Consider the following 22,724-nt stretch of genomic DNA (forward strand, 5'->3'; position numbering starts at 1 on the left):
CAGCTACTGCAAGCAGCAGCATAGAAAGATGTCTGGAGAAAATGAAATAGATTTAAAGAATGGAAAGGAGGACAAGGTTTTAGGCTGCTTATTGTTGGCAGGTTTTATGAGCATGTTGAAGCGCTGGAATGGCCAGTCAGTCCGGTCCGGTCTGTTGGAGGGAAGGAAAAAAAAGTTTCACTTACTTTCAAGTACGGATGCTTGGCCCTGTCGGGATTCGCAGGCACATTGAAGCGTGCTTCCATCCAGGAAGTCTAAGAGGATACTGTTTGGAAGTTCTTGCATGTCCTCATCTGGCAGGCAGGGGGTCCGGAATTCAGACAAGTGATACCGCTTAATGAGACTCCGGGCACTGGAATCCACATTGCTGGAGGTTAGAACCAGGTAGCCCTGATCGTCGATGCGCATGAACCGGCGCTTCCACAGAAGAGTGTCCGGGAACTGGACATTGACTTCTCCAATCTCGACAGCCTTGACAACCTCCGGGGGTGCAGTTGATACGGGCTCCTCTTTCGGGAGAGGCTCTTCTTCGTCCTCTTTGACTGCAGGGCTGGGATTCCGGAGAGCAGTCTTCCGTGAATTGGAAGTAAGTGACGACATCCGTCGGAGAAGTCGAGAAGTACGCGATTCTTTCTTTTCCTCCGTAGGAGTAGCGGGCAGATCGGTTATGGGATTGGATGATCGTGTATCATCCCCCTTGGAGAGCGCTGATAACGATAATCTGCTGTTAGAGCGAGATAATACGGGAGGCAATGCGCCATGAGCCGAGCTTGTCGAAGACACGGACATGCTTCGCTTTTCTGATATGGCAGGCACAGGCTCATTTTCGGTCTCTGCTCCTGGAATGGATGGAAAGGCGTCTGTATTCTCACTTTCAACCGCCTGGTCGATTGGCTGAAGACTTTGCTCCTCGGACGGCCCAGGAGTATCAGTTGGGATTTCCAAGGGTTTTCCGATCAAAGCAGGCTGCGGCTCAGGATTGATCTGAGTAGTGGTTGGGGGAGCGTTGGTGGGTCCCGACGTGCTCACAGAGCTGTGGCGCTTAATAGTCGAAAACCGCGCGGAGACATTAGCTGGGACAGATGGTGCAGCCAGGGACACGTGTCTAGAAAGCGATGGTGGCTCTGGAAATCCAGCGGCGAGGGACATGGATGCACGTTTGCGCAGACTCTCGAACGAAGGGGAATTGGAAGCCGAGGAAATATTAGGGATTGAGCTTGTTGGCGGATCTCGGCTGCTGGAGAGCTTCTCGAGGGCTTGTATCCGCTTCGAGATGCCGGAAGACACGGTGATCTTTTTCGGCTTAAGCACCGGCGGGCCGTTACTGTCCACGAAGGAGCTTGATGCAGATCTGCCGACAAACATGGCGGCGTGTAGATTAGAAGTCTGGCGCCCCGCGGTGATCGGATTGGAGACCGCTCGGGTGTTATGCCAGGTGTCGGCCGACGTGTGATCGTTGTCGCCTTGAGGGAAATGGGGCGACAACGGGGTCTTGCCGACGGAGATCGGCTTGGCCTCCTCGAGCGTAGCACTCTTCAACTCTTCCATAAACGAGTCGTCCGAAGAAAGATTATCGTCGTCGGAATAGTCCTGCGGTGGCACCTGGATGGGCTCAAGGTAAGGCTTCCGCTGCTGTTTCTGCGGTTTATCTTGCCCAACCGGGCCTTCTGAGACGTCAGGAGCTGCCGTTGACTCTTTTGGCTGCTCCTCTTCTACCCCCAAACCATCCACCACCGGCGACAAAGATGTAGAAGCGGCAGATTCTTCTGATTGGAGTTTATCCCCCGAAGTCTCTGGAAGGGGAATAGTCTCGGAGTGGATGGTTAGAGTTGTTACTTCCTCATGCCCAACGGGGTCCGGGATGACCTGTGCGGGTTGGGAAGAGGTTTCATCCTCCATAGCCTGTTGAGAATTGCCAAGTGGGACTTCAGCCCCGACGCTAGGCGGGTCCGTGCAGGGATTAGTTTGACTATCTTGCCATGGCGATTCCTCTATCGCTGGCATTTCGATCTGTGCCTCGTCGACTTGGGGGGGGTGATCATCGCCGTCTAATAGCGTGACAGGTTCAATAGGAGTGGTGTCGGCCGTAGAATCAATGGTCTCTTCGCAAGATTGGTCTTGATTCAGGTCATGAACCATCATGTCAACAGCAGAATCAGGCTTCGAGAGGTTTGGCGAGCTTGGGTGGGCTTCTTTCAGAGCTTCAATGCTCTCAGAAATCTCAGCGGTCTCTGGAAGTATAGCAGCCTGGGATTCGATAGCTGGCTGCTCAAAGTCATCCGCTGTGGCGTCCGATGCCTTGCCCTCCTGACGATCTGTATTTTCCAGACGAGGTAAATCTCGTTCATCGTTTTGATCTAGTGCGAGCTCTTGGGTTTGTTGAGAGTCCAGAGGAAGAATTGCGCTTTCACTGTCACCGCCGCTTCTTTTCGATGCGTCATTCTGATGATCCTCTTGGGAACCTTGAACATATTCAGTAGTATTTTCCTTTTCTTCACTTTGTGTCAAGGCCGATTTTGGCCTCTCTTCAAAGTCCAGGAAAGGATCCTGAACTTGTGAAGCATTTTGTTTCTCGCGATCCACTAGCACGGGGAGCTTCTCCTCGGCAATCTGTTTCTTCCTCATCTCCTCAGCTCTTTTTTCCATCTGTTTCTTGCGAAGTTGAAGAGCCTTCATCAGCCTTTCTTTTTCCGGGGTCATTCCTGATGATGACAGAGCGCTCATGGACTTGGCACCGGGAGACAGCTGCGGTCTAGAGATCGGGAGTGTCGGAGGCGGCACGAGTAACGGCAATACTGGGGGCACTCGTTTAGTCGGTAGTTTAGGGCTTGGCTGGGATGGGGGACGCGCGCCATCGGTATTTGACTTCCGGGAGGAAGGACGGACGCCGGCAGGTAGAGATGCAACTGGGCGGAAATCATTGCTGCGAGTCATGGTACCTGCCGTACGTGGGCGGCCATTAACATCCAAGGAAGGACGAGGCGCCCGCTTGACCTTCATCGAAGAGTATGTAGCGACGACTTCCAGGTCCCTTAACGATGGGCGGGCGGACTGGGATGACTTTCGCGGCTCATATGAAGAATGCGAGGAGAGATCTTCCAGGAAATGCTTCGGCGGAGACGAAATTTCAGTGACCTGCTCCACCACTGCGTCTGGCAGTTTGTCGTCTGTCATGACTCTCTCCAGTTCCCTCACACTCCATTTATCTATATCATTGTTGTCTTCTGGGAGGCTTGGTGCTGCTCTCGCGGGGTTCCGCGGCGGCACGACGGTAGACTGTGATAGTTGGCTAAATGATCTTTGGCGTACAGCGGGGCGAGTCGACGGTGGTTGCGACTCCGATTGCGTCTCTTCCTTCCCAGTGGTGCCTTCCTCCGCATCCTCTGTGATTTCCATCAACCTGCGACGGCGTAGGGAACTTGACGAGGAGGTGATGGAGCCCGACGCCGCATGGAGCAAGCACGCAGACGAGAGGGCGCTTTCGGTCAGCTCTGACGGCTGTGCGAGCGTGAAGACACTGTCGTGCGGCGAAAATTTGTCGAGCACGGATTGGAATTGAACGGTTGTCCGGGCTGTAAGGGCGAGCGAGCCAGTTAGCAACCAAAAAAAGGACAGAATAGAACACAGTTAACAGGTGGGATCTGTGTTACCCTGTATCAACCTCGACAGCCCTTCCGGCATGTACCTCAGCACCACCTTCCTGCGACGATACTGAAGAAAGCCATAGAGGGGGGAGGTCTCTTCGTAGCCCTCGATGGTAACCCTGATCTCGGGCACCCCGCCAGTCCCCCGACCGAGGAGATCGATCTCGTCTCGCGATATATAGTTGAGGAGGAACCTGTGGAAGTCGTCAACCGAGCGTGTCAACCCCCTGGCTGCGACCAGTTCACGGTTCATCTGTAGCAATAGAAAAAAACTTACCATCCTCCCGCCTCGGCGAGCGCAGTCTGGTAGGCTTCGATGACCGCGGGATTATCTAGCCCATTGAGAGACATGGTGGGTGCGGCATTGGGGACAAATGCCTACTCGAGTGGTGAGAAACCACAGAACAAAGGAAATCCCAAGATTGGGGAATGAAACTAAGCAAGCAAGCAAGAAGAATAATGGAAATAAACGAATGCAAAACTGTTCGACAGCGTAGGTGATGAACTGCCTACTCCTAGAGGCTCATTCGTTACACCGGCGCCGAGCGAGAGGGGGGGGCCTCCACGGAGGAGCGAGAGTGGCCTGCACAAGAGGGCGTTTTGGACGACTGTAGGTTCTGGAAAAAGGTCAGAACCATGTCCCTTGCGGAACGACGAACCCAAAGCCTCGGACGCTATTCCGGGCGTCGAGCCTGACAGCAGCAATGACAATTCTCCTCAGGCCGCGAGCCCGGACTGGTGGACAGGAGTTCAGGGGCGCAGGTTGAGATCCACCTTGGACACTGGACAATGGTTCGATTGTCGAACGGCGGAACCAGACGGGCTGGCGTGTCTAGCGAACCTTGATGATTCTAGCCATGAGGTAGTTAGGAGGTAGTTATCTGAGTCTTGCGGTAAGTGAGTAACTACCTAATTGTCAAGTCTCAACAAAGGTAATTATCCAGTCTTCGGTCACGATGAGCGAATACTCGATGCCTCATTTGCAGATTGCGAAGATAACCAGTCTATGACGATCACCACTCAATTAGATAGTAGTTAATCTGCATCGTTGAAAATTATTTCTTCTCGATTGCTAACTTCTCATAGGTACAAAGTAACTAGTGCAGAGTAAAGTACAAGTAGAATATCTCGAACTCCATATAAAATGCGGTGAGGGCTTTTGTAGAACTGTTGTGTTCGCATCACGCCAGGCAGCCCTTGCAGAGTCCAGACATCCATGGAAGAACATTCCTCACGTCCAGCATACCAACAGTTGAATCTTATCTTGGACTCCATGCAAAATCCTGCAGAATGAAGCAGACATCTCCTCAACTGCTGCCAAAATTCTACCATGCTGAGTTCGCCGCCTGGAGAGCTCCGCCCCGCCTGGCCTCGGCGACCCCCGATGCGGGGGATGGCGATAGCTAGCAAAATAAGATGATAGAGGGCATCCTCTCCTCTCGAGACTCACTTAGTTTTATACAATTTGTTGCTTCTGACCAACGCTGCAGATACCATGTCTTCACTCCCCGTCCCGTCGTCGCTCTCGTCGCTGTCTCAAGACGAGCAGTGGCGGGTTCTCGATACCCTCTTCGAGCCCTCACCGGAACTGCACACCCTGATGGCGCCTGTTCTCGCAAACCAGACGTTCTCGTCATACGCGTCATTGATTGACGCCGTACGAGGACGCATGTCTGCACTGTCGGCTCCCAACTCCCCGGTAGACAGGGCCGTTTTGCACGGGATCCTGGGATCCCATCCCCGTCTGGGACGGGCCCCGGCGTCTACCAATGAGCATATGAGCGAGTTGAGCAAGAACGAGCAGGCGAGGCTGAACGAAGGGGCAGAAGACCAAGCGGAGAGATTGCGGCAGCTGAATTCCGAATACGAGGATAAATTCCCGGGGCTACGATTCGTGTACGTTATTCCTCCAGTGACTGAACTAGCTCGTCTGTATATACATGTTTATCTGAACGCCTGTCCAGGACGTTTGTCAACGGCCGGAGCCGAGACGTGATCATGACGGAGATGCGACAGCGGATTGACCGAGGCGATACCGAACATGAAGTCGAGGAGACGATCGAGGTGAACATCGCTCTGTATCCGTGCTCTCCGTTGTATAGGATTTGTCCTCGATGACTGATTGAGATGTTGCTTTTGCAGGCCATGTGCGATATCGCCAACGACCGTGCAAGGAAACTCCAGCAGTCATGAAACGAAAACACATGATCTTGGCTACGCGGCGCAACTAAGAGGATCTGAATCTTACTACTCCGTACGGAGTACAGTGGCTAACCCACATGCCGCGTCCCCCGGGCAGCGATTCTGATTCGCATAAGGCCATGACAGCTCCGCTACTAGATAGACTTCATTTAGTCTGGAATCACATCCTGGCTTCCTCTCGGGTCTTGGCAGGGTCTGGACGGCTCCTCGGACTTACGGCCGTCGGCTGTAAAGACAGGTGAGCCATATCGAACCAATCGAGATGATCATCAGTCGTGCATTCGTGTGTTCTATCGCTGTAGCTTAAGAAGAGCACCCGTGCTGTGGAGGAAATCCCCTGGTAGACTCTTCTATTTTGTACTGTAAGCAAATCGCTGCGGCTGAGCGGCCGGATAAAAAAACCCCTTGATGTCATCCATCTCAAGGTGAACCATCCGAACGATACCGTGACATCCGGGCGACTTCAAACGGGTGGATTATTTCCTTTTCTTTTTTTCAATTCCCCCCCTTTTCATCCTTCTTCCTCTTTTTCTTTTTTCGGACTCATCGCTTGACGCAGATCACCACAAAGCCACCCACATGCGCGGTCTTGCGGCCCGGCCTGCAGAATGGTGGAGGGTCTGAAGGCCAAGGGAATTGACAACGCTGGTGCCCCTCCCGCAGTGGTTTCGCGGTCCTCAACGTCCCCCGCACTGCCAGTCCGCCTCGAAGGGCACCATGTAGCCAGCCAGACGGGCAGTCCGGCCAGCAGCAGGCCTCCGCCGCTTCGGATCTCCCAGACGTTTCCTGTCGGTATGTAAAGCAACGAGATAAAGGGGGGGAGGGAACCCTTTTATGAGGGCGGTGGTACTCCGTACGCATGTCGGTCGCAGCTTACTGACCTGTTCGGCGCATGCATCAGCTTCGCACACGTCCGACCTCGCATCCAGCCCCAGTCAGCCGCAAGATGTACAGCGACCGGTCGTGACGCGCGGGTTCTCAGGAAGCCCCGTGGCCAGGAACTCTCCGTCATCGTCCGCCTTCTTCGAAACGAGTGCCGAGTCGAGTGCGATCGATCCGTTATCCCAGGTGAGAGGGTGCATAGAGGGCAGGAATTTTGTGGTTACGTTGGTTTAAGGAAATGTGATCGCTGACTGGCTTGCTTATGATCTTCCAGCACATCCTCAAGCGGACCAATACCCAAAAGTCGATCCCGTTGAAGCTTCTGGGGAGAGCGTCGTACGAAGCGGAAGCGGGCGGAACAGACAGCTACAACGCAACTGAGCAAGGCTCCAATCGGGGGGATGCAGCCACACACCCCAAGCCGTCCAAAGACAAGAAGTGAGTTGACACCTGCTTTGCTGTTTGTCTGCAGGCTGCAGCTATGATGTTATACGGCTCTTTCCCCCTTCTCCTCACCGTCGCTTTTGTGGTGGATTGTCATTTTTTCACTTGTTCTTAGTCAATTCCTCAAGCCCTGCTGTATCGCAACCAAGCTGACGGAATCGCAGAAAAGGCGTCTCTTTTCTCAGCAGGTTCATCGGAAACAAAAAGAAAGAATTACTCTCCGACGTGGAGGATGATGCGACCGAACTGGAGACAGGCCGAATAGATACCGGTGCCGCTGCACCCCCGATCGGATTCATGCCTCGATTCCCCCCTCCTCCCAAATACCTTAAAGTTCGCGCGCCGCACAAGAAGGAGAGGACGTTCAGCCGGGTGTTTGTCGCCCAGGAGCTGCAGGGCACGGCGACCCCATCCGGCCAGGTCCATGAAAGCGTCTCCGAAGGATCAAATGAGCAGCCGGATAGCGGTAAAACGGGCAAGGCTGTCTGGGCTCTCGAGTTCTCCAAGGATGGCCGGTATCTCGCTGCCGCCGGCCAGGACTGGAGGCTCCGGGTTTGGGCTGTTCTGTCATCGCCAGAAGGACGGGAAGAAGAAGTCTACGGGGAAGGAGACGAGACGCTCGATGACCACGCGCCGAAGCAGCTCAAGGCCCCCGTGTTCAACTCCGAACCAGCCCGAGTGTACGAAGGACATACTGCAAGTGTGTTGGCCCTAAGCTGGAGCAAGAACAATTTCCTTCTCTCCTCCTCCATGGACAAAACCGTGCGCCTGTGGCATGTCACCAGGTCGGAATGCCTATGCTGCTTCAAACATAGCGACTTTGTGACCTCGATACAGTTCCACCCTCGCGACGACCGGTTCTTCCTGGCGGGATCGCTGGACACCAAACTTCGCCTGTGGAGTATCCCTGACAAGAGCGTGGCCTTTATGACGACGGTGCCGGACATGATCACTGCCGTGGCCTTCACGCCCGACGGCCGGTACTCTATTGCGGGATGTCTCAATGGGTTATGTACCGTCTACGAGACCGACGGTATGAAGCCCGTGAACCAGATAAATGTACGGTCGGCGCGAGGTCGCAATGCCAAGGGAAGCAAGATTACAGGCATCGACACTCTCGCTCTATCTCCCGATGACCCCCACAGCGATGTGAAACTGCTGATCACAAGCAACGACTCCCGAATCCGAATGTATAACTTCAAAGAACGAACTATGGAGACCAAGTTCCGAGGGAACGAGAACACGAGCAGCCAGATTAGAGCCTCGTTCAGCGACGACGGGAAACACGTCATTTGCGGGAGCGAAGACCGTCGAGCCTACATCTGGCCGACGAGTCCTGTCGACAACAAAGACTCGGACAAGCGCTCCTTTGAGGTTCTGGAGACGCAGTCAGCCATCGTGACCGCCGCGATAATGGCACCGACAAAGACCAAACAACTGCTGGGTCTGTCGGACGACCCAATCTACGACCTTTGCAATCCTCCCCCAGTCACTCTTGTCAGCCAGACGGACCCAGCCAGCACGCCAAAGCCCGGCAACGGCGATCAGCGAGTTCGGACTTCTATGCAGGGCCCACGACCCTCTGCCGTGAATAAAGCGGCCCAAGAGTCTCCTACATACATGGCTCGCTCAAATCACCCGGGTGGGAACATCATTATCGTTGCCGACTACGCTGGGAAAATCAAAGTGCTGCGGCAAGACTGTGCATTCCAAAAGCGCCGGCACGAATACGGAGATACAGGGTCAATCTCCCGACGGCTTCTGCGACGCACGAATTCTGCCCGCCACAGCATTGCATCGTCAATCGGGAAGGAGTCATCCCACAAGACCCCCTCGGAGCGGATCCTCTCGTGGCGGAATTCGGTCGTTGGCCATGAGCGGTACAGCGTGGACGGGTCGCGTAATGGGAATCGAACCCCTCGGAGTATTTCTCCACGCAGATCGGGTGCTGCCAACAGGTACTCTAACCCTGTGCCTGCTTTATCGGCAAACGACCGACCCGATAACCAGTCGCTCTCCACGGCTTCACCGCCACAATCTCCTCCTTACACCAAGTCATCCGTGGACAGCCGCTGGTCCAATACAGAGGTCGCGAGACAGCTCGCTTCCCATGCATCCAGTGCTCGTCACCCGCCGTTATCTTCAACGACGATCGTAGCCAACGAAAATCCCAAGAAGGACAATCCCCTGTGGCTACAAGGCGAGCAGAGCTATGCATACTGGAACAAGATCACCCACGATGCGCTGACAGCCAAGTCGAAGGTGTCCGCTTCCAACATGCTCTCGCCTGACCGCATCCCGTCTTCTCGGCGGCGGAACTTGAGCAACGCCAGCGCCCTGAGCAGTGACTATGGCTCATCGAACGGAGATGATAATGAAGTTCTGCAATGTGAAAACTGTCGGGGCACGAATTTCCGCGCCATCAAGGCAAGGAATGGCAAGCAGAGACTGATCTGTGTGCGATGCCACAAGCCGATCTCACAATGACTGCATGATTAAGAATTCTCTTCCCCCCCTTTCATTCCATCATATCCTTTTCTCCACTGTATTTTTTTTTTTTTTTGAAAACCTCTCATTGCATGTGTGGAACGTGTCTGCAGTATATAATGGCGAAATGTATTTAGCAATTGCATAGATGGAGTAAATAGCATTTACGGTATACTATAACTATCCAAGAGAATTCAAATGCCAGTATGAATATGGTTTTGCATCGAGTTCTTTCGTAGTATATCTAATAGAGAAACTCCATGCCAAGACTTCGGATGAGACTTGCATCCACGTCTCTCTCCACACTGGAACCATCGTTATCAACCAAATTCACCGACGTACAGAAGACGCAAACTCCCGACTACCCCCCTTCTCACTTTGTCGAACTTCGCCTGGAAAGGAAACGATCACAATGCCTTATCTCCCCACATCCCAGGCATTTCTAGAACAGTCCTGCCTATTACTCGAAGCATATCCGGAAACGGTACGCGCGACAGATCATGGGATCTTGTGTTCCCTGCCAGAGACAAACTATAAAAGACAATGCTAAAGATAAGTGCTTTTTAGACTCGTATCACAGCCAAATACAACTTCCCCTCTACACAAACCCGGTCGTCACGAAAGCCTACATCCCCCACCACGACGAATGGTGCTTCAAATGCCCCCGCCGCCCCCGTCGCAAGCCTGACGCTGAAAACTTACGATCCGCGATCGGGCGTGTGTTTGAAATACCGCACCAACAAGGTCGCAGAGGTTGGGCGGCTGTTCACCTCCTTCGGCAAGCTGGCTGCTGGGGCGGACGTTGCGAGCCTGGGGTTGACGGGTGCCGCGGCGCCTACTGCTGCTACGGCGGATGTCGAGATGGGTGATGCACCTGCGTTGGAAGAGAGTGCCGGTGCTGCTGCTGGTGCTACGGGGGGATCGCAACAGGGTGCTACGACAGGGGCCGGGACGACGCCGGCAAAGGCTGGAGGGGGGAAATCGAAGAAGAAAGGCGGAAAGGGAAAGCGATGATCGTGTACTTCACACCTTGATGGAGCTTATTGAATGGGATAGGACAAGCGATATAGCCCGCTGGAAACCTAGAATCAAGCTCCGATACGCATGGAATCCAGGCATATAGACCAGTCTCGGATGATAGAACCATACCCAAATATGAAAATACACAAAGACAAAACATTAGCCTTGACTGCAACTCGAAGACAGTTATCCAATGTACATCTTATTGAATTATCTAGATAGACAGCGGCCACCCTGTATTTAATCATTGGACGCAAGTATCAGAGTACAGGACGAAAATCAACATTTTAGTACATGAAAAAAGAAAACAACCCATTAAAACTCCATACCCATGCGTAACACTTGAGGTCATCAATATAAAAAATTCAAAAAGGGGCAACAAACAAGACAGGGGGGAGTATCAATAATATATGCAGTGATAAAAGACCAAGGGCGAAGAGACATCTCTAAAAGTCCTCGTCGAAGCTGAGGCCGTTGTTAGCTTTCGGCTCTTCACCCTCTTTGGCTTCCTTCTTGGTGCTGGCCATGACACCGGCCTTCTGGTAGTCACCGACGCGCTTCTCGAAGAAGTTGGTCTTGCCAGCCAAGGAGATAGACTCCATGAAATCGAAGGGGTTGGTCGCGTTGTAGTACTTCTTGTTGCCGAGAGCCACCAGGAGACGGTCAGCGACGAACTCGATGTACTGGCGCATAAGTTTGGAGTTCATTCCCAGAAGGGCACAGGGGAGAGCATCAGTGAGGAACTCCTGCTCAATGCCAACAGCCTCAACAATAATGTCCTCAACGACCTGGGGGGAGGGGCGGTTGTTGAGGTGAGAGAACAGTAGGCAGGCGAAGTCGGTGTGCAGACCCTCGTCACGGGAGATGAGCTCGTTGGAGAAAGTCAAGCCGGGCATCAGGCCGCGCTTCTTCAACCAGAAGATAGAGGCGAAAGAGCCCGAAAAGAAGATACCCTCAACGGCGGCAAAGGCAACCAGACGCTGGGCAAAGGTGGACTCCTTATCTTGAATCCAGCGGATGGCCCATTCGGCCTTCTTGGCGATGCAAGGGACTGTAGAAACGTTAGGTCAACAGCAAATTATTTCTAAAGTGGCGTCCAACATACTGGTATCGATGGCATCGAAGAGGTAGGTGCGCTGCTTAGGCTCCTTGATGTAGGTGTCGATGAGCAGGGAGTAGGTCTCAGAGTGGATGTTCTCCATCATGATCTGGAAGCCGTAGAAGCAACGGGCCTCTGGGACCTGAACCTCGCCGCTGAAGCGCTCCACCAGGTTCTCGTTGACAATACCGTCGGAGGCAGCGAAGAAGGCAAGGACATGGGAAATGAAGTAACGCTCATCGTCGTTGAGGCGGTTATTCCAGTCGTGGAGGTCTTTGGACAGATCAATTTCCTCAGCAGTCCAGAAAGACGCCTCGGCCTTCTTGTACATCTGCCAGATCTATAATTGTGGAAAATATTCCGTTAGTATATGGGTTTGGTGACGCGAAAGTACTTAACGCGCGACGCGTCGGGATGACACCCCCACTTACCTCGTGGTACTTGATGGGGAAGAGAACGAAGCGATGGGGGTTCTCCTGAAGAAGAGGCTCATCGGCCTCTAGCGTCTTGATGCCAGGAGCAACCTTGGGAGCCTCGACAGGCTTCTCAGCCATGGTCTTGGTAGCCGTCGCGTCAACGATGGGAGTCGACACGGGCGCGTTTTCCTTGCCCACTGCCTCGAAATTGAGCTTCTTCACGGGCGAGTCGCTCATCTTCAGGTTCTCGAGGGACGACACGGCCTATAAATCGAAAATCATCAGTATACACGTCGGCTGCGACGCGTCCACCTTAAAGGCGACCGCGGTGACATCACGAACCTGCTTCGAGGGAGTAAGCTGGGCAGCCATTTGTACTGATGTGTGACAGGATCTCAAGGTGATTAGAGGCAAGTAACAGAGGCTCGCACACACAGAGAAACAGGAGGAATGGTTGCAAGTGTTAATGTAGAGAGTAAAGTCGCGTTGAGCGAGGAGGAAGAGGCTGCAGAAATACTTGCTTCGGACGAGGAGCGTGATTGCTAGCGCGACGGGCTAAGTCACGTAGCACGTGACTTGGCGCGCTTTTTGCACTTCGGCGCTCGGGCGGAAAGTGGTTTTTGCTCTCGTCGCGTCGCGCAAGCAGGACGCGACAGGGGGGGAAAACATCCGCTTGCCCACAGACGATCATCATCGCCCAGCCCTGGATGACTCTGGTTCTGGCGTCATGCCATGCCATATTTGGCACTCACTGCCCACTACCCCCCCACTGTCGCTGGCCAGCCACAAGGGGATGAAGGTTACGATTCGACAGCACCACGCGTGAGCGTTTCTCTTTACCGGGTTTGGGCCATTCCTTTCGGATCTTACCAGAGCCGTGAAAGGGGACAACAATTTTTGATTGGAGGCACCTTGACCCCTCACTAATCCCGTAATTCCGTTTCTCAGGATGTGTGGGCTCAGCTGGGCTTCACCTCGCGTGCGACGACCTATAATCTCGCAGACCGTGGGGGAGGCCTAGACGTAATGTGACTCCACAAAATGGGTACCATCCTGTGTGCAAATTTGATCTCGGATCTGATAAGGAGTTGAGAGCCTTGTTGTGAGTCTGGTGGGTTCAATTCAGGCAAATGATTGATCAGATCACAGGCTCTAGTTTCTCCGAGAGTGTAGCTCCAGAGTCATACTCCGGATAACACGGTGGCGGCCAGCTGAACGCCCAGTCTTCCCCTATCTTGAATTGGCATAGCATCATCAATGGTTTCGGGTCGTGTTTCTTTGTATGACATTGAGAAAAACAACGCGTCTGCCCGCCCGCCCTTACTGAGCGCGTTATTCTTTGTGTGCTAGGAAACCCTATCCTTGCAGACGGAATCTAGGATCTACAAAGTATTTGGCAATTTGCCTCTTCTCAGGAGTCAACTTCGAGGCTTGATCAGGATGCTTCTCGCTGCATGCATGTCAAGTCGTGTAGGGCAACCAATATATCGATTTTCTAATTTCGGGCAGCAAAAGAATGACAGGTCAGAGCTGTAATGTCTATCGAGCTATTGATTTGCATTCCCATGGTTTTTGATACTTATATGTCTAATTATTTGCAGGTGTCAAATCTATAAACGCTGTTAAGGCAGCGATGGACCGATCTGTACCCGTGTTCAAAGCCGACCATTCGTGCCAGCCGCGAAATGATCCTGGTCTCTCTCACACAGATATTCTGTACAGGCAACAAGAAAATAGCTGGCGGAACAAGATATCGAAAATTAAAATCTTAGATCTTGTCTTTGATTGATTCGGGAAGCATACGATCCTCCAGTCGGCGCATGTACTTGGTCGTCTGCTCCGCCAAGCTGAGAGTCAGGATCTAGATGTGCCGTCAGTTTCTCGATCATACCTTGCTACGAATATTCCTCATATGGATGACACTTACTGTATGAGGGAGAATGCGAGCAAGATGAGCAAAGTAGCCTTTATAGATTGCAAAAAGGCCTTCTGTACTAATTGTTTTATACAGGCAATCAAAGACACCTTTGTAGAGGTTTCCGGTCTGGTTATACAGGCGGGACATAACGGTGTCTGACCATCAAATCAGCTTTCTCGCATAACCGATTGGAGGTGAGTCAGAGGACATACCTGGAGGGTGCATCGCACAGCAGACAACGAAACCGGAAATAGTGCTGCTGGCCAAGTGCAAAGCCGGTCCATCCTCCATTCCCAGGTGTTCAATCAGGCGTCTCTTGGCAAAGAAGTATGTCGGCAATTGAGCAGAACTGCCGAAGCCCGTGCGAATCATGGCGGCGCCAACACCTCGGTACAAGCCTTTAAACCCCTCACTCTTGTAGATCTTTGACAGGCCATCGAATGAATTGCGGTAATTGTGTTGCGTGCCGACGGGAAGGAACGGCGAGAAAGATTGGAGGCGCGTCTTGACAAGGAAAAATGGTGAGCCAGCAGCTGCGCCGATCACACCCGAGGCAGCGCCAGAGAAGACATTGATGCCCAGGGACTGAACGGATGCATCGTCGTAGATGGCCGTAGTCAGACCAGTGCGTAGGGGTTCATAGAATCCGAGGCGGCACCCGTTGAGCAAAATCTGATAGCAATACTAATCACCATGTTCGTCAATATCGACTTCAGCAATCAAAGATAGGGACCAAAGTTCCTTACAGCAGACCCAATACCACGGAATAAGCCTCGAGGTCCCTCATTCTGTAAAATCACTTTCACACCGTGTAAAACACCCCGGTATTTCTTCACCGCCTCGGTCTTGGATTGCAGCTCGCCTTGTAATTGTAAGCTGGGAATGGGTCAGCCGGCTGGTCGCAAGGGATCGCGCGCGAATAGTCATACCGAATCTTGACCGTCTCGAAGCTGTGAGTGACCGTGACTGCTCCACAGGCCGCAATACCGCCAGCAATAAAGGCACTGGTTATAAATCAGCTTGGTCATATCGCCTTGAAACCCTTCCTCCTCGAGGCTTACCCTGTCGTAGTGGACATGGCGGAAATTGTATCGCTCCGTTTGCGGAGAGACGAACGGCCCGGGCTTGCGCACTTGTCAAGGTTCTGTGGGTGGAAAGAACAGAGTTAAGAATAAAAAATGAAGGGTATAAGGCAATATAAGTGAAGAGCGATATGACTCAATGGCAATTTTAAATTGTCATGCTAAATGATATCAGCAATAATCCAGCCTGCGTCCAAAAATCTGAGGTTGCAGATGGAATCCTAGCTCCGCCATTGGGCAGCGGCTGCTCCGGCTTTCGGGGCGGCACCACGTGAATTCCTCCCAGCGCCATGTACTACATGATCTCTCGGCCATAGAATTCAGGTGTCTAATTACTGGATCTAGCAACTACCTCCTTGCAGCTCACCGCCCACAGGGACCGTTAACGGAGACACCGTCTCGGCGTCTCGGCAGCGGGAAAACAGATCGGAAGCAGCTATCCATTTGAATTGTCTGTGATTGGAACGCGTCAATACCCAGCACCGCGTAGACTGCAGATAACTGTCAAACTGGGTCTGCTTCTAGTTTTTTCTCTACCTGAACTGAGTTCCCCAGTATGGCGGAAGTTCAGCTGCCGCAACAACCAGCCCAGACGACTCAGAAAGTCTCGGATATCGTTCATAGTTATCGACCGACAAAGGTTGGTGGGCAACCCGGAGTTTTTGCTGCTGAAGTCCCGGGTCTAATGTACGAATTGTCTGTCTAGGCCTTCCGAACATCGAAGCAAGATGCTCCAAACTATGTGACATCGCTGGACTTTGACGACCAAGGAGAATTTCTCGTGGCTGCAGGCGACGACGAGACTATTCAGGTGTTTGATATCAAGGAGGGCAAGTCGACGAAGTCGGTTCCGAGCAAGAAATATGGCGTTCACCTGGCGCGGTTCACCCATCATTCTCGCCAGATCCTACACGCGAGTACAAAAGTCGATGGTATGTCTATTGTTGAAGGAGACACTGCATGCGATGACAAGTTACTGATAACCAAAAGATTCCTTACGTCTCCTCGATCTTCATAACGAAAGCTATGTTCGGTACTTCTCTGGTCTTTCAGACAAGGTAGTAAGCCTGGCTCTATCTCCAGGCAGCGATTCCTTTATTTCTTGCTCCAAAGACGATTTGGTCACACTCTGGGATCTCGGTTCGCGCAATGCTCAGGGTAAACTGAAACTTTCGACCCCATATCTCGTCGCCTTCGATCCCTCTGCTTCTGTGATCGCCATTGCCTCACAATCGACCTCGTCTGTCCTGCTGTACGATTTCCGCAACTATGATAAATCCCCGTTTTCTACTTTCGATCTGGCTGCATATGAAGAAAGATATACTCCCTCGACCCGTGGGAGAGCCTGGACTCGGCTTGAGTTTTCCAATGATGGGAAGCTTCTACTTGTTGGTACCGACTACCACGGCCACTTCGTCCTTGACGCCTTTGAGGGAACCCTCAAGGCCTTCTTGGTTGGGAAGAACGGGTCGTCTGGGCGAGCCGCACCCGTGTCAACTACGGGGAAGCCGCTTGGCCAAGGCGATGCATGCTTTACTCCTGACGGTCGATACGTTATTGGAGGTGCGGGCGATCAATCAGATGTTCTTGTCTGGGATACCCATCAGACCCTTGATTCTGGTTCTACCTTGCAACCAATGACCAGATTACCTCATCGCAACCGAACGGCTATTGTCGAGTGCAATCCACGATACAATATGTTTGCAACAGCAGATAAAGAAACTGTCTTCTGGCTTCCCGAAGATGGCTCACGCCCCCCCGAGAAATAATCTCTCGGCGTGCCCGGGGAAAGACCTGGTTGTACAATGAAGGATACAAGAAGAACTCAGGCAAATCATATGTTTGTGTTTGGGTAAGAAAACAGGTCGAGGGCGATAATCTAATTAGAAAACGCACATGCACTCTGCGAGGCGGCAACTCATTTTTTCCGGTCTTTCTCCTTGCCAACCAAACTCCTCGCTGTGTCACAGATCCAAACATGCGGTCCCTCTAGGGCGTCATCGCTGCCCCTGTGTCCTTCTACTACAGTCTCAATCTGTTTTACAACAGTACGGTTGCTCGATATGGTCGTTATCCCTGTAACCCAGCCATAGAAGAACACACTTTGGTTAATATGAGAAATCGTCTCGGCCAATAAGTGGGCTACTGGGGGCAATTTCCCATGCGTTAAAGCACTGCTGATGACTGTCTTCGCTTCAACCACCCTGATGGGGAGCTTCCAGTCTTGTGGAACTGAGTGATCCGAAAGTTCCTGATACTTTTGGAAGAGTGTTTCCGGGTCTGCATTTTGGAAGCGGAAGGCACCCATCATGATTTCAGTGCGCTCCTTCTCTGTTTCAGTTCCAATGGTTTGCACGATCTCCCGGAATCGCTTTGCAGCTTCTTCTGTGCAAACAAGCTCGTGGCCTCTTACAGCTGGCCAGAGCTCGAGAGGTAGTAATGGCTTCTGTTTTTCCGCATCAATCTGCCTTTTTATGGCTAAATGGTGGTTCGGCAGAGGGGGAATATGTTTGAAGTGCGATAGATCCGAAACCATGGCAAGTAACAAGGTACAGTCCACATTCAAGGTGGGAGTGAAAGACTTGTAAGGGGTTGGGAGGAGATCGGAAAGGTCCTGTTCTTGATGAGAGTCATTATCCGGGCCTGGTAATGCTGTCTCTTCCAGCGGTGCGCGCATTGCACTCGGCATGTTATTTCCACACACAACTGTAATGTCATATCTCCTGATCACCTCCAGCATATGATCAATCTCAGCCACTTTACCTTCCTCGATTTTTGGAAGCACAAAGCGTATGCGAGGATGCCGGTATCTGACTCGCGTGGCGTTCGCTGCTTTCCTCATACCAGCAGCCAATTTGATCAACTCGATCTCGTCATCGTCATCGCTCTCGTGATCCTGGCCCTCATCATTGCTGTCGTAATTCCGTAGGATAACCCTCTGGCTAGCACTGCCTTCTCCCTGCTCACCATCCGACGATGCATCCGTATCAACTTCCCACCCTTTCTCCGCTATTTCAAACAGCAGCCGGCTCTCCGGCACCGTAGACACCTTCACCCACTCTTCGCCCCCATCCGCAACGATGTCCACCAGCACACTCTTTCGCTTGTTCTTGCCCTGTCGCTTCCCCTGCGACCTCTCATCACCGTCCTGCTTCAGGGCGCTCTCCCCGTCATCCCAGTAGAATCTCTTCCAAAAGGCAACTAAACCGGTACAAGACGTTTTGGCGACCGTCCACACAGTTTCGTAAAAGGGGAGGTTCGACGAGCGCAATCCGTGCGCAAGGCGCAGCTGGGACTCATCATCATCATCATCATCATCCCCCTCCTCAGAAGGATCATGGAGCAAAGCAGGCGTCGACGACTCGATCTGACCCTGCAACTTCTCAAGCGCTCTGATCTCAGAAACCAGATTCGAGCGCATCTGTCTAACTTCGACGAGCTGCGGGTTCCGCATCGTCTGCTTCACCAGCGACTGAAAACTGTCCACCTCAGATATGAGACGCTCGCATTTGCTCAGTAGTCCGTTCACGACTATCAGGCCGGGCGACTGAAGGGAAACGTGGAAGTTGCTACTCGCATCTTGGTCGACTGCGTCGGGAATGGAGACTTCATTGTCTATGGTCATGGAACTGGCTATCTGCGATATGATCAGGCTTGTATGGAATACCGGGCATCAGAGTCAGACTAGGTGTTTTCAATGGGTGTCAGGGACAACAGTCTTGGTTTAAAAATTTGTTTTTTCACTACTACGTCAGCACGATGGGCAAAGCTATGACTCAATTCAGGGTCCCACTAGGGATAAGGCTGATTTTGATCCTAAAGAGGGGTATACTTCAGGTACCTAACTATGACTGAAGTTATACAGTTAATTACACAGATAAACGCGACAGAATTTCATTAAAAATAATAGCGCCAATAATGCTGTTGAATACCAAGAAAACAGTAAACCCCAAATACTAATTGATAGACAAAAGCTTATTCCCCGTAAATCAATATCAGTACAGAAAAGTAAAGGGACCACTGTGCACCCGTCCGCGTTGAAGCGGCAAAGATAGCATGTCAGGCTTGTCAATCATTGTCCTTTCCAGTCAGTCTCCTCCTCTCACTCGAATTGCGCGGAGACTCGTCCTCATCGTCGGACCACTTGTCCGCGTCCTCGCCCACAGCGAAGATGGTCTCACCGTCAAGGGATTCACGATGCTGAGGAGCTGCGGGCACAGGCTTCGGAGGCATCGGCGACAGATCGCGCGCTGCCCTAGCACCAGAATGCTCGCCTGGTACAATAATATCGCGTTCTTCGTCTAGGGAGCTACCAAAAGAGCGAATTTCGAAACCATCATCATCTTGGGCAATCTAGAGCAAAGATTAGCGCAAGACCGTGGGTGGTCTTTAGATTTGGTGATACATACCTCGTCACTCATAGCAAATCGTCGGTTGTTGGCAGTTGGTCTCCAGAGGTAAGAGACAAAGCCAATATCGAAAAAGTAGACAATGTTGAGCCAGCCATCCAGGACAAACCACCGTGATCTCCAATGTTCTGGTACAAAGTTCGCCTCGCTGTGGCCAGCAAAAGCGACAGAATTAAGGAAGAAGAAACCGAAAATGACAATGATGCTGCCGAGGATGCACCACCAAAGCTTCTTATACATCATTGCTTTGATCTTCTGTTTCCTGTCAATGAGATCCTTCATGGTCGCGTTCAAAGAGTTCAGCGTCCAGACGTAAAATGCCGTTAAAGTACCGGCAAGAGGAAGGACGATGAGAAGCACAAGCGGACCAGCGCTGTCTGGGGTAATTGCCAAGCTAGCAACGGCGTATATGACGCCGAAAATGAAGTGTCCAATGGCAAGAAAACGGACCCAGATCATGGTACGGCCAAGAGAAGGCTTCACGACACCATATCCCATGCAGACAATGAGGAGAAGGAAGAACGAGAAGGAGTTACGACCAGCATTAAGAACTGCGACGATAACCATGAGCGCCTTTGCGACCATGTTGAGACCGTGCCGATTTTGATAATCTAAATATTATGTCAGTAAATACAACCATCCGAGATAAGATCTAGCCATACCATAGAAACCCCATGTCATCAACTGCTCAAGGATGAGGAAAACCAGGATCGCTGTGATATAGTTTTGGACGGGCACTGTTGTTTGTCAGAAGGATAATCACCACTGGAGAAGCAGGCTTTTCTTACAGATATCATGGCGATTTTGCACATAAAGCCAAGCCCAGAAGCTAGTAAAAGTCAGCAGCGTTATCTAGATTATATCGAAAATAGGAGCCATACATTCCAACAACGGCGTAAACAATGGTCAGCGCCCCATAGAAAGGCAGCTTCGCGATTTGCGCTGCAGGAAGTTCACCATACGAGTTTCTGAACTCCACCACGGCTTTATAGTCATACCCAGAGTAGGCATAAGTGCTCACGCAGTAGAACCCTGTTTTCTTGATTGGATAATTCACTGCAACCGGGTCCTTCAGGTGTATGGCTTTGGATAGGATGGGGAACTTGGATTTCTCGTTGGCGTCTGAAGCAAGGATAAAGGAGCCGATCTCCTCTTTGGTGCAAAGGCCCGCCTCGACATTGGCGGCATCGCATATAGTTTCTTTCTGCAACAACGTTGAGCAAAAGGGTATAAACGATATTTCCTCCAGCAGGGGGAACAGACCTCCGCATCACCCGATCGTGCCCTCCCAATCAGTTCCTCATCTGACCATTCAAATATCACCAGACTGACGAGAGCATCACTGTCCTCAGGGAGTGTTTCTTGGACAAATTTGGTTAAGATAAAAGGATCCACGCTTCCGCCCCAAGACTTGCGACTGTACATGCCGGAGCATCGTTGTCTGTGGGCGTCGTCCTGTTTCTAAATGGGAGATGATGATTAGATTGAAAACCAGAAATCCCATTCAAGAAATTCCACAAACCAGTTCAACTTCGTTGGCTAGGATACGCCCTGCCAATAGAGCCCATAGGCCCAGGGTCGGGAGGAAGCCTTTCATCGCGACCGCAGCAACAGAAGTGCCCAGGCGGATTCCGTATCAGAGAAACGTCAAACCCGATAATGGGACATAAGAAGAGGAAGCAGAGTAGAGGATTCAAGTCATCGAACGCCTGTTCTGGTTGATGATTATCGAGGAGCAATCACTGTCAATAAGATAGCTACCTCACTACCAGCTATCGTGGCTAGTAGAAGGAAGCCGCGCGTTTGGGCGGCCCGCCAATGATCGGCTGGCTGAAGCGTCACCGACTCCGCCTGTTTCTGGGCGATCTGGAACACTACTCTGAAAAATTTCCTGATCGATACAATAGTGACAGCAGCCTATTACCCCGCAAGAGAAAACATGCCTGGGAAAGAATTATCTAGCCCTTGTGTGGATTGCCACGATGTAGAGTCGATCTTGACTGTTCGGTCGCGACGCCTGTGCAGGTATGATATGTTTTCAGATTCTCTTCTCGTCCGACCACTGATCCCCTCTTGTGTTCATAGAAATTGTTTTGTCCGCTATGCCGGGGGCAAGATTGTGCGTCGCATGGAGAAGTTTCGCCGCCAACCGAAAAGTAGCCAGTACAAGCTGCTTCTTCCTCTCTCCTACGGTGTTTCGTCCTCGGTTTTGCTACATATGGTGTATGCGCAACTTGAGCGTCAGCGGGCCAATACCTACTCTCCGACTGGTTTTGATCTGCAAGTGCTGGTTGTCGAACCATCCACGATTTCCGCGTTCTCTCCAGCATGTGAAGAGCGTTTTGAAACAGTGCAGAAGGCATTTCCCGCGATTTCCTTCACTCAGGTTTCATTTCACAGCATTTTCGAATTCGACCCCAATGTTCTGGAGACTCTACAAGAATTTGCAGGCTCAAGTTTTGTAGACGATCCCTCGTTGCCGGCGTTAGATCGCCTTGAGAAATTTCGCAGATCTATCACCACTTCAACCTCGCGGACCGATGTCGATAATATCCTGTTGATCAGACTCGTTGTCGCATTTGCAAAGGCGTCCGGTTGTCAGACAATCTTGTGGGGAGACTCGGACAGTCGTTTGGCGGCCAAAGCTTTGGCTAATGTAGCGAAGGGCAGAGGGTCTTCGCTGACATGGCAAGTCTCAGACGGTATTTCACCGTGGGGTATTGAATTCGAGTATCCGATGAGAGATCTGTTCAAGACCGAACTAGATAATTATGCCAACCTCTTCCCGGAAGTGAAGAGCTTCGTCATTCCTGATGCACCAATCTCGGAAAATATCCTCACAAAGAACCTATCTATTGACGAACTCATGATGCGATACGTTCAAACCCAGGGTGAAAAGTATCCTGGGGTCATGGCCAACGTGGCCAGGACGGCAAGTAAACTCCAGGCCTCGGAGCTACGTTCTGGGCAATGCAAACTGTGTGGTGCATCTACCGCCAGTGCTGAAGGATTGACGGGCGGTACTACGATATCGGAAGAGAGGGAAATTCCTCGGTTCTGCCTCGGGTGTGCTAGGTCTCGCCCTATGCTGGACAACTAACAAGTCTGATTTGATCGGTCA

At 51.8% G+C, this 22,724-nt stretch overlaps 10 protein-coding genes across 10 annotated transcripts; 5 read left to right on the top strand and 5 right to left on the bottom strand.

Annotated features, from left to right (window-relative positions):
* Window positions 1-177: 177 nt before the first annotated feature.
* Window positions 178-3,995, bottom strand: ASPZODRAFT_138101 (hypothetical protein; the record flags this gene model as incomplete). Its single annotated transcript, XM_022724418.1, has 3 exons — window positions 178-3,572; window positions 3,651-3,838; window positions 3,922-3,995. 3 exons carry the CDS (start codon window positions 3,993-3,995, stop codon window positions 178-180), a joined length of 3,657 nt encoding a protein of 1,218 aa, XP_022585488.1.
* A 1,144-nt stretch (window positions 3,996-5,139) lies between these two features.
* Window positions 5,140-5,837, top strand: ASPZODRAFT_138102 (hypothetical protein; the record flags this gene model as incomplete). The annotated part of the gene is made up of 3 exons (XM_022724419.1): window positions 5,140-5,540; window positions 5,609-5,708; window positions 5,787-5,837. The coding sequence occupies 3 exons, from the start codon at window positions 5,140-5,142 to the stop codon at window positions 5,835-5,837; spliced, it is 552 nt and encodes a 183-aa protein (XP_022585489.1).
* Window positions 5,838-6,454: 617 nt separating this feature from the next.
* ASPZODRAFT_138103 (hypothetical protein) lies at window positions 6,455-9,659 on the top strand (the record flags this gene model as incomplete). Its single annotated transcript, XM_022724420.1, has 4 exons — window positions 6,455-6,638; window positions 6,748-6,914; window positions 7,003-7,166; window positions 7,337-9,659. 4 exons carry the CDS (start codon window positions 6,455-6,457, stop codon window positions 9,657-9,659), a joined length of 2,838 nt encoding a protein of 945 aa, XP_022585490.1.
* A 334-nt stretch (window positions 9,660-9,993) lies between these two features.
* On the top strand, window positions 9,994-10,860 carry ASPZODRAFT_126961 (hypothetical protein). The gene is made up of 2 exons (XM_022721617.1): window positions 9,994-10,143; window positions 10,227-10,860. Exons 1-2 carry the CDS (start codon window positions 10,072-10,074, stop codon window positions 10,671-10,673), a joined length of 519 nt encoding a protein of 172 aa, XP_022585491.1. The 5' UTR covers window positions 9,994-10,071; the 3' UTR covers window positions 10,674-10,860.
* Window positions 10,861-10,982: 122 nt separating this feature from the next.
* ASPZODRAFT_302558 (hypothetical protein) lies at window positions 10,983-12,710 on the bottom strand. Its single transcript, XM_022728199.1, has 4 exons — window positions 12,537-12,710; window positions 12,210-12,458; window positions 11,785-12,118; window positions 10,983-11,730 (listed from the first exon to the last, which is right to left on the bottom strand). Exons 1-4 carry the CDS (start codon window positions 12,564-12,566, stop codon window positions 11,126-11,128), a joined length of 1,218 nt encoding a protein of 405 aa, XP_022585492.1. The 5' UTR covers window positions 12,567-12,710; the 3' UTR covers window positions 10,983-11,125.
* Window positions 12,711-13,666: 956 nt separating this feature from the next.
* Window positions 13,667-15,396, bottom strand: ASPZODRAFT_126963 (hypothetical protein). Its single transcript, XM_022721618.1, has 6 exons — window positions 15,174-15,396; window positions 15,042-15,116; window positions 14,859-14,988; window positions 14,325-14,796; window positions 14,122-14,267; window positions 13,667-14,055 (listed from the first exon to the last, which is right to left on the bottom strand). The coding sequence occupies exons 1-6, from the start codon at window positions 15,188-15,190 to the stop codon at window positions 13,963-13,965; spliced, it is 933 nt and encodes a 310-aa protein (XP_022585493.1). The 5' UTR covers window positions 15,191-15,396; the 3' UTR covers window positions 13,667-13,962.
* Window positions 15,397-15,750: 354 nt separating this feature from the next.
* On the top strand, window positions 15,751-16,963 carry ASPZODRAFT_148361 (hypothetical protein; the record flags this gene model as incomplete). The annotated part of the gene is made up of 3 exons (XM_022725361.1): window positions 15,751-15,834; window positions 15,901-16,126; window positions 16,185-16,963. The coding sequence occupies 3 exons, from the start codon at window positions 15,751-15,753 to the stop codon at window positions 16,961-16,963; spliced, it is 1,089 nt and encodes a 362-aa protein (XP_022585494.1).
* Window positions 16,964-17,112: 149 nt separating this feature from the next.
* On the bottom strand, window positions 17,113-18,819 carry ASPZODRAFT_148362 (hypothetical protein; the record flags this gene model as incomplete). Its single annotated transcript, XM_022725362.1, has 2 exons — window positions 17,113-18,725; window positions 18,768-18,819. 2 exons carry the CDS (start codon window positions 18,817-18,819, stop codon window positions 17,113-17,115), a joined length of 1,665 nt encoding a protein of 554 aa, XP_022585495.1.
* A 443-nt stretch (window positions 18,820-19,262) lies between these two features.
* Window positions 19,263-21,200, bottom strand: ASPZODRAFT_55881 (hypothetical protein; the record flags this gene model as incomplete). The annotated part of the gene is made up of 7 exons (XM_022728571.1): window positions 19,263-19,547; window positions 19,604-20,214; window positions 20,266-20,340; window positions 20,392-20,432; window positions 20,485-20,807; window positions 20,867-21,064; window positions 21,126-21,200. 7 exons carry the CDS (start codon window positions 21,198-21,200, stop codon window positions 19,263-19,265), a joined length of 1,608 nt encoding a protein of 535 aa, XP_022585496.1.
* A 342-nt stretch (window positions 21,201-21,542) lies between these two features.
* On the top strand, window positions 21,543-22,703 carry ASPZODRAFT_57478 (hypothetical protein; the record flags this gene model as incomplete). The annotated part of the gene is made up of 2 exons (XM_022728685.1): window positions 21,543-21,628; window positions 21,689-22,703. 2 exons carry the CDS (start codon window positions 21,543-21,545, stop codon window positions 22,701-22,703), a joined length of 1,101 nt encoding a protein of 366 aa, XP_022585497.1.
* Between the last annotated feature and the right edge of the window lie 21 nt (window positions 22,704-22,724).

Source organism: Penicilliopsis zonata, assembly GCF_001890105.1.
Source record: "Penicilliopsis zonata CBS 506.65 unplaced genomic scaffold ASPZOscaffold_1, whole genome shotgun sequence".
Classification (NCBI taxonomy): Eukaryota; Fungi; Ascomycota; class Eurotiomycetes; order Eurotiales; family Aspergillaceae; genus Penicilliopsis; species Penicilliopsis zonata.